The sequence below is a fragment of the Dermacentor andersoni genome, chromosome 1 (genome assembly GCF_023375885.2).
Source record: "Dermacentor andersoni chromosome 1, qqDerAnde1_hic_scaffold, whole genome shotgun sequence".
NCBI classification, from domain to species: Eukaryota; Metazoa; Arthropoda; class Arachnida; order Ixodida; family Ixodidae; genus Dermacentor; species Dermacentor andersoni.
The window spans coordinates 151,403,483-151,413,848 of record NC_092814.1 but is presented as its reverse complement, the minus strand read 5'-3'; the positions used below and the strand labels follow the sequence as shown (position 1 = coordinate 151,413,848).

The following is a 10,366-nucleotide window of genomic DNA, read 5'->3' as shown; positions in this document are numbered from 1 at the left end:
AGCGCCAGATTTCTCTCTAGGTAATTTAGTGAGAAACTCTATGATGCCGAGGACATCATAAAGTTTTATACAATAATTATTGTATGAAACTCTAAGGAAGATATAAATTTTCAAACTCTATGTCTATGACCGAGGAAGCCGTCGATAAATGGATGGATGTTATGAGCGTCCCCTTTGAAACGGGGCAGTGGGTTGCGCCACCAAGCTCTTGCTGAGGGGTAGCGGGCGTCCTCATGCGGGCGCTTGCGCTTGCAACTCGCGTGCGTCTCGCGAGCTGCGCGCATGGGGTGGATATGTGGCTATTGTGGCTGGTCAGCGCATCACCCTGTAAGTTGCGGCAGGGTTGGCGTTACTTTAGGCGGGCCGTCAACAGCAACATGGCGTTTACGAACGGTCTTGATTCGGTGACGCCGCATAGTAGCATGGCGTGTTGGCATAGGAACTCGTGGTGTTGTGTGTTCGCATTTTTGTTCACTTTCGTCGTACTTCAGCACGCGCCTTACGCGTACTGTGCCAGTGTAAGCGCGCAGGATGACAATTTGAACAACAACGTGGCTCCTGGCGCTGCCAGCAAATCAAGGCGTGTTGAGCAGCCGAGTGTTGTGAAGCTAGCTGAAGATCCTGCATGTGCTAGTGAATTGCAGCATCTGTGCTCTCCTAGCCAATTGAAAAACAATTTTAATGTCTTGGACTGCGTTCAGAACGCCCATGTAAGTGGTTCTGTTCCTGCACATCGCTGATTGAATCTAGTTCTGAGCATGACGTAACCTTCAGCTGTTGGGATATTTGTCGGTAAATGTTTGCTTCTGAGTGAGTCGTTGGTGAATGTTTACATGACAACCAATACAACAGCACATTGGTGCTTTTAGTCTATCCGAGTAAATTTTTGGGCGAGGCCGTCGTCGTTCGACCCGTGCTGGCTGCCTCGATGCGCGCGGCACCCTAACCCGTGCTGCTCGCTGTTATGCGCACGTAACTAATAACACAGTTTTCATTATTTTGCGTTCATTTTGTGCGCAAAAACACGTGGCTGTGTGATAACTGTGACTGCAAAATCTGCACACCTGTATGAAGTGACTTCAGTTATTCAGTACTATGGACACATTTTAAAAATGTATGATAAGGTTTCAATGGTTATCCTTTGTTACAAAAATGGGTGTGATGGTTTACATTTGCAGACTGAACACGGAGGCTCGTAAACAGGCGTGTTCACGCAAGGCTGTGGTAATGTTTGCTAATAATCTAACAATCAAGATTTTCTGGTAGTGGGGCTTATATTTGGGAAGGGGAGAAGGGAGGGTCCTAATTGCCAAATGGTTAGCCTCGTCGAGAACGTCACTGATCACAAATGGCTTTTAACGACCGTAACTATCTTCAGTGTTGTTAGTGGCGTGTGGTCCACAAGGTACATATGTGTAAACATAATTTTACTTACGACTAAACCAGTAGGCATAATATAGTTCATGACGGCGCTCTATCGTCCACCTACTGTTGAACTGCTTACGGTGCATTATTTTATTAAACATTTAAATTTTGCCATCACAGTCATGTTTGCCACCTCCAGAGTTCCAGGCTATATCTTGCTCAAGTTTTGGGCACATGGGAGAATGCATGTCACTCAGTATTATTCAAGCAATCTACTGAAGCCGTTGAAAAACTTGCACATGCATACATGCAGCAAGGATAGCCTGCTGTCACCCTTATCTTCTGTGCGGCATTGTAATGAGCCCATGCATTATACAAATGAGCATATAATCTGAAAAACAATATTGCACCTGTGAAAATTTTATTCATCTATACATGTGAAACCCAAGCAAACGGTTTTATTAAAGCTTGAATGCCTCAAAACTCTGGCCCACAAATATAACACAAGATGCAAATTTGATTTTGCAGTACTGTTGCAATGGTGATTGTCATTTTACATTGCACCTAGTGACATTACACTGTACAAACACATATATGGCAACTGTCGGTGCTCCTACCCCTTGCAAATTGTAATTGAAATGCACACCATGGCATTCTTTGAGTGCTTTTTGTACATTGTCTGTGATTCTCTGGTTGGTGCCCATAGAATTTAGATTCAATGCTGCCTTTTACCGCAAAGGGATCCTTCATGGCTCTGGCCATTCTTGATGGCTTTTCTCTTTCAACATTACCATTTAAAGCATATCTGTATGGTTCAGTGAAAGTTCATGAATGTGTATTGTTGGCACATTGATGGGACTGAGTACACAGACGTGATAAAATGATGTAGAGGTGCGGCCACTGCTAGCCTGCTAGCGGGAATATGGGAGCTCATGGCAGCCCTCTGCAGAGGGCCACCAACTGCGTCTCATGAAGTCTTGGCAGATGACTCACCATAGTAGACAACTCGTCAGGATTTTCGCCAATCGCTTTGATTGAGCATGTGCCGCAAGACTTCATGAGGCGCTGGTAGTCGGGCTGTCCACAGAGCAATGCCACAGCTTCCATATTCCCACTAGCAGTGGCTGCGACTGTACATACAATGGTAATTTGCCAGGCTAGCCTTTATGCCAGTACTGTTGCATGAGGGTGCTCCACGTGAAGGAAAAAAATGAAAGATCTAAGATAATGCTATCATGCACCAATATTAGGTAAACTACTCCATTAAGAAATAACTGAAATGTGAATTTACATGATAATTCTAGTCTGCAAATGTAAGTGCATGGCAAGGGGCTTTGCTCATAAAAGCTATGATGTAAATAAAGTGTCACACATGATGGATGAGGGAATATGTGGGATGATACAATGTGTGTAATTTACCCTCACCATTCATGAAGTGCACGTGTCAGAGAGCTACCAGTGTGTTGATAGACAGCTGGGATGATACTAAATGTAACAGCTCCTGTAATAGCCTCAAGTTTTTCCTAATTCATAAGATTGCGCTACTTGATCAAGATAGTACAGCTGCTCAGACTTTTAAATTCTTCACTGTTGTTTAAGTACCTTCAGATTGAAAAGCAAAAGCTTCTTTACTAAATTCATCAACATAGGGACATTGAGAATTCTGAACTTTGTGTGCTTACTGTGCCTGTGTAATGTGAAATTTCGCACCCTGATGATTTATTAGAATAGACAGCAAAGAGCTTGTCCATTAATACTACTTGTTTCATGCTTGGAAATGCCAACTATCTCAAACTGCTGCACTTGCCATGTGGTTTCTTCAGTCGCATAGTCGTTTTTGGTATCCATAATAAGAGAATGGCTTATATGCTTTATGTTGCATTTAGCTAAAATAGCTTGTTTGATGGGTCTGGCATATGCCTGTAAAGGGTTTAAAAATTTATGTAAAAGAAAAAAATTCTGGGGTAATCAAGGTGCATAAATGTCAGAAGGGTTATTGAACTTCACATATCAGATTGTCACTTTAGAGCAGGAAAAAGGTAAAGCATTAAGCCCTCTTGCTGTATCACGTCATTTGAACATCATGTGGCTTAGCTATTTGTTTGCCTTCTTTATAAGAAGTTGCAAAAAACTACTATGACTTTGAAGTTGCAAATTATTACAGATAGTGTTTTTTTACGTGTTTTATTTTATTGTGGTTAATTTGTTTGCCTTTTAAAGAGCTGGAAGCAACAAAAAGTACAGTTGGGGAACTTAGGCTAAAGTCAATGTGGAAAGAACTTTGCAACCTAAAACATACTTAATTTTTGTAGTGTGGCAGAAACAAGCGCTTCCACACCATGTATCTAAAGTTACCTGGATACAATGAAATAGTTTCTAAATTTAGGGCTGCAAAGAGGAGGAGGAGGAAAAATGTTGAAAAAAAAAAAAAGGCAAGCAGGTGCCTTTCTGCGTGTGCGGGGAGGCACCCTTAGCCCAGGGCTTCTGCGGCTCTTGCTGTCTCCCGGGCCCGCCGCACCAGTTGCTACTGGTTAAGAGGGCCCGAACTAGTCAGCACAGCCTCCTACTGCTTGGGAGTAGGGTTGGGTATTTGCAGGACCAGTCTCTGTTAGAAGGGTTGCTTGACAATTTTATAACTAGCAAATATTGATTTTACTTGAGATGTTGATTTCAATGAAAAGATTGCAAACATACAAGTGGTGCATAAAAGTTATATTTGATGCATGATTAAAACGTCCTCTATATTTGTGAAAACTCAATGCTTGGAGTGACTTTTGGGTGCCATGCCATGACAGTTAGTGGGTTGCGCAAGGGTCCCATTTCATATTTTCACAATATTTTAACATGTTAATCACCCTAGGTGTGTTTTGTAAGTCTAGTATATACCAGGGTTGTCATCTAGTGTGCATGATGCAGGAAGCCTTCTTTGATGCTGTTATGTGTCAGCCAAGCCATTCAATGACCAAGCAGCGCTGGTATAAAATATTAGTTTCATTTTTATTTATTTATTGGATATATGTCAGCCCATTAATCATGTTACAGAGGCTCAATCCCTTGAAAGTGCAACAAATAATTATGTTACCTTTTAATGCGACCATTTCAAAATGCTTGCCAATAGCAGTGTGGCTTTGGACATGATGCAAGAGACTATTCATGTCACTGAAACCTGACTTGCTAGATGCCACTGACGCATACAGAAACACTGTGAATGTGCTGCAAAGCAGAGTGCATTCAACACTCCATGGGATAAGAGGGGAGAGGGCATCTTCCTTCATTTCTAAAAGGACACAATAGGAAGGGCCACTTTGGCAGCTTTCAGAGACATGGTATTGCTCATTGTATGGCCTTCTGTTCAACCACTGCACTGAACAGACTGGCACGCCCTTGAGTAGTTTGCGATACCATGTGACTGGCCACCTACTGTTTCGAAGATGTAAATAGTCTTCTGCTTCACGTCTGAAGCAGTGCAGCACTTGGTGCATGTTTTCATCTGATTGCATTAAAAGGTGTCATAGTCAGTTGCTAATGGTGCGCTTAGGGAATTGTGGCTTCATGCGGCAATTATGAAGTTGACAGCTATCGAAAAAAAGCAAGAAATGCAGTGCATAAAACTTTTGTGATGGTACTCTGGTCTTATCCAAGGAACAATGCATCTTACAAATTTTTCATCAGTGTTGGCATCTAAAACTTAAAACATTTCGCAGTACCACTGGGTGATTCATCATCTCTTTGTTTCATTAACATCTGTGAAACTAAAAACTGTTCAGCTGGAAAGAAGAGGCTGGGCAGAACTTTTCTTGTGCCATCTACTTGGAACTGCAATGAGGAAAATATACACTTGTGGAGCTAAATATTAACTCTTTAAAACTTAATTAATTCCCTTTTGTGCATCCTGTGTCATTTCAAGCAAGCACAAGAGAAAGCCTTGCATATAATAAAAGAATTGCGTGACTTATCCTAGCTGGAATTTTGGAAAAGATGAGAAGGAAAATCAAACTTTTTAGGTTTAGGGATCATTGTCAGTGTCTATACAGTCACAATGTCAGGTTGTGACTTTGCAAGGAAAATGGGGCTTCCATACATTCTTGCTTTTGGTCTGGGGCTCTGGGAAATGCCACAGGGTCATCAATATAGATGGCATGCTGCTATCATATGGACAAGTAGGCAAGCATGTGTGTGCAGTGCAATCTTTCTAACATCCTTTCCTTAACTACAGTTTCAGCATAACATATAGCACAGAAGACAGAATACACCACACAAGTGTAAACACACAAGGTGTATTCTCTCTTCCGTGCACGGTTATGTTTGTGTTTTGCTAGCTTGCCCAGCCTGATACGGTTCTTCACTTTATGCCTTTTTAGCACTTTCCACTGGAGTTGGCAGATATAAATGGAAAGTGAATGTGGTGTTTGCCAGTATAAAGAAAGGCACTTTCCCTGCATACTTTAAAGTTGAATAACCTTTTACAGAGACTCATGTCTTCCTTTTGGTTACTGAATGTCAGTTTGTTACATAGCAGCAGGACATGCCCTTTGTTTGCAGTTTTTTTTTTTTAAGCAAAGTGATGTTCAACCACCAGATAAAGTAATGCAGAAAGTAATTATCAATTAATTCACTGTCATGCATATTCACTTCTTTCACTGTGTCTTTAACCATTTGTTATGCTTCAGTTATTATTGAGGTTCATAGAAGTGTAAAGTGCTCTGCATGTAAATGGATCACGAGGGATTCAAAGGACTTTTAGTTGAAACAATCGACAGTGGCCCGATTATCACTTCTACAATGAGTGAAGAATAAAGGGTACCTAGAGGCTAAATTATTAGTTAGCAGCTATGGGAAGCTAGTAGACCAATGAAGGCAAGAAAAGCATGGGGGAAATTATTAACCTTTTTAAAAGAAATGAGCTGTGCAATTGTAGGTTGAGCTGTGCAATTATAGGTAGAGTAAAATTTGCAGCAAGCTTTGTATATTTTATAAAGGAAAAGGGAAGTAAAACTGTAAATGTATAGATGGTTGGTACTGTTGTGAGCCTGACCAATAACCTCTGTGTGGCAGATGCGATTGTTTACAAATTGAGCCATGTCAATGCCTGACCTGCCATTTATTTTCTTGGATATACACAATGTCCCTGCTAATTTTAGCTGTTTGAAAAGTATGCTTTTACGCTATAGGCCATGGCTGAAAGCATGTTGTTGGCCACATTATAGGGGCTGGAGAGCAAGTCGCATCATTAAAAATCTTTTTGTCTAATTGCATAATTAGCCAAAAAAGAATAAATAAACTTTACATTAATATTAAGGAAAAACTTACTATGAGAAGGTTGTTAAGCATCCTAAGAAATGTTCAATCCAGCATGTTTGAATTTCCTAGCTGTTATGCAGTAATTTTTTGCACTTTGTAAAGAAAGCGTGCAAAATATGAAAAGAGACCACGTGACCAGCCATTTGTGGGCCTTGATCACAGTGCATGAATGAATACTGCATTTAATCTAGTGTGCTGCCATGAAGAATGGGACAGGGCAGCAACAATTTTAGGTTCTTCAGTCTGCTTATTGCAATGAGGAGCCTCTGTGCCTGTTGATTCTAGTAACACAAACAAAGCCAATCACTGCTGTGAATCTCGCTGCCAGCAACTGTAGTGCCATCCTGCCGATGTCTCATCAGCAGTGTACTAAGTTAAAAGTGCTATTTCTTCATTTGCAGCACGATTGACAGCACTGCAGTCAGTGCGTAAATGGGTCGACAAGCATTTTCTTTTACCAATATTTCATGTGCTTTTATTATGATGTGGAAAAATATTGTTGTGGAATAGCTTGAAGGTTAAAGAGTGCTCAATTGACACTTCATAGCATGCTCTGCAACCTTCTTAATGGAAGTTTCTTACTAAATTTAAGATAACCTGCAAAGTCAATTTGACTAATTGACTAACTTGACTGAAATCATTGCTAATTACACAATTAGACGAAGTACCAAGATAGTGCAACTAGCTCATAAGGCTAACCAACCGTATTTTTTTAGTCGCATCCTACTTTAGTGTTGCAGCATATATTTAGTACCTTGGCTAAAGTTAGCTGAGTCACTTTGTCTATATGAACCTTATTGCAAGAAGTGTAGGCCAGTTGGCTGTTGGTGGCAATAGCTTGCTAGTCTTCAGTTTTTTGTGATAGACTTTGCATGTATGTATATCTAGCCCAGGGGTTGTTAGCCAGCACTGCTCGAGGCCATGGCAGTGAATGTAGACATCCAGTCAACTGCAGGCATCACACTGCATATAAAAGAAACATCGCTTGATGGATGCTGGGGCAAACATTACATTTGGTCTTGGAAACAAGCAACAGGCCAAAAGCACTTGTATATATCCTCAACGCATCAGGGCTGCCAGAGTTGGGCTGCTCACTACACAATGAATTGAATAAATGGAACTTGCTGGCCAATAGCTTTCTTCTATGGCCTCTTACGATGTGACAGATGCAGTTTAATGGGTGTTCTACATCCGCTGTGGCCTCAAGTGGTGCTGTTTAACACTCCTGAAAGCTAGATTATAAATTCATGCGCATAAATAACCCAAGAAAGTAGACGGAGGGGTAGCCATCACTATAGCTCGTTTGGTGGAGCACTGCATGCATTCTGCAGAGGATGTGAGTTCCCATCTGTGGAAAGGTCTTTTCTTACAAGTTCATTTCCATTGTCCTTTGTCAATATTATTAAGCTTATTGCAAATTTAACCCTCATCTGTAATTAATTATACAGTCCAATGAAAAAAGAAACAATTGCTTGGCTTCCCTTATCCTTCTTGGCCATTGTAGGTGATGTGTGATAATTGGAGTGATAAATGTGTAATAATAGTTCAGTATTTAAGCTGTCTTAATGTGGTGGGTACGCATCCCACGAGCATTGTTGTGGATGTGGTCTGCTCGCTTTGGGTTCGCTGCAAACGTTAGTTGTTGCCAGGAGTGTAAATTGCACGCTGTGAAGTGCATTCAGGGAAGTGTGCATGATTGGTCTTCAGGATTTCGCTTTTGTGAGTCGCTGGTTTTTTGGAAGTAGGTGCGACAGTCATAGTTAATTTCGCAGAGCTTCCTGCATAAGCCTTTTTTTTTTTAGGGGCTCATGCTGACGGCTGTGTTAACGCAGAGCGGGAGTGAAAATGTTAGCCTATATACAGGCGGATTTTGTGCATCGATACTTTTCTTTTTCTGCACAAAGTGTGTCGACATTAATTAATGGGCTTCATGCATTATGTTTATGGAGATTGCGTTCACGAGAAGTGGGGTGGAGATGTGCTGTAAAATAGGAAGCTGCTGTAATTCATGGTGAAAATTAGCTCGGAGTGTTGGTGTGTCAATTTGTCCTATGTATGTGCAAGTATTCTGTGTGTTAAACCTGTGAAACCAGCACAAGACGAACAGTTATCACAAGACATCGATGCCATTCTGCTTGTGGAAAATGTGTTGTTGTGCAAGTTAAAATACTGCAGTGCACACTTCCATCCTGTGTACCAATTCACTGATTATTTTAAGCAAGAAACAAGCTCACGCACCAAGTACAGTACTTTGTAATTGGCTACCTTTTTACATTCTTTTAACATTTGTTACAGTTTCTTTTGCGACCTATACACTGGATGCATGCAATGGTTTTACCACATGCCTGCCAACGGTACTTAAATGCAGAATGAAATATCTATGCCTGTGGAGTTCTCTTTTGTAATGCGAAGGCAAAGTTGCAGAACTAATCTTTCTAGCTGCAGTGCTGCTGGAAATACTAGTCCTGTAATTTTTGTAAAACATTTGTGAACTGCAGAAAGTTTTTTTTCTGCTGTAGTATGCGATTTGCAAAGATACTTCATATTTGTGAGTCAGTATAGACATTTCATGTTTTAGTTTGCTTTTTAAGTTTTTGTAAACTTGAGATTGTTGATAGTTTTACAGTTCCCCTAAAAACACAGTGGCATTCATAGCTTCTGGCATTTGTTGTGTGCTGACTCACTGCTCAGCTTGCCTGAGAGGCTTCAAGAAATTTCAGGAACAAATGGCTGTTTAAGCAGACAAAGCACGTGGTGTGCAACATTTACGCCTAGTTAGCTGTGGGCTCATAGACCACCATGGCTTTGCCTTCGCGGCCAGAAAGTATCTGCGAATACAAGTTTGTTGCTTCAGCTTCAGTTTTCTTCTGTTTCGTTTCTGTTTTCTTCATTGACTGAATTGTTTCTGCGTCAGTTGCAGTGCACTATTGGTTGCAAGATCGAGTGGAGTCGCAACCTGGCAGACTCTCACTGTACCACACTTAAGTGTGGATGACGCGTCACATTGCCTGCTAGCCACTATGTCTTTACATGTGCATGCGCAGCTTGCATATTACATAAAGGCTGTTTGTTCCATGGTTGTAGCACAGTCATAAATGCTGTTATGTGTATTTTTTGAGGATATGCAGACACATTTGGCCTTGCACTGTAGTCTTTGCACTGTATTAGGATCAATGACTGTACATGTCGAGCCCACAATATGTGATTGTCTAACCCTCTGTTCGCTACAGTCATTTCAATTTTGTTGCCAGATTGTTTTTCAAGCATATCAGAAGAAAGAAGTTGTCATTTTAAACAAATGAAGGTCTTGCAGCGAGACCACCGAGCGCAATGCTTTAGCAACCTTTTGTTGCGATGTGTTGGTGATTCTTCAACATTTGTGAAACCACAAATCATGAAGTGACTTGAAGACAAGTCAGCAATGGAAAAAGTGTCTTAAGTGCTCATATATTGTGAGATACACTTGATCTTTGGTGTATAATTGAATGTTGTGCATGAATGTTGTTTAGTGGTTAGCTTATCTGTGCCTATGGTGCCCTATTACTTGGTGGTTCTGATGTCACTACAAAATAATCATTTTGCCTCGTAAATGAATTGTGGTACTTCAGTTCTTTGATTTTCTGGTTCAGAAGGAAAGTGCAAATACAGTATTACATGATGATCATGTGTGATGCAGGGCATCATATAACCCTGCTGTGCC

General features: G+C 40.9%; 1 protein-coding gene across 2 annotated transcripts in view; it reads left to right on the top strand.

Annotated features, from left to right (window-relative positions):
• Positions 1 to 251: 251 nt before the first annotated feature.
• Positions 252 to 10,366, top strand: part of Glg1 (Golgi apparatus protein 1) — a 127,466-nt gene continuing 117,351 nt past the window's right edge. The window contains exon 1 of one of the 2 annotated variants that reach the window (XM_055062163.1): positions 252 to 327. In XM_055062163.1, the coding sequence (XP_054918138.1) occupies positions 283 to 327 (45 nt within the window). In that variant the 5' untranslated portion in view covers positions 252 to 282. The other variant, XM_050194356.2, reaches the window with a different exon arrangement.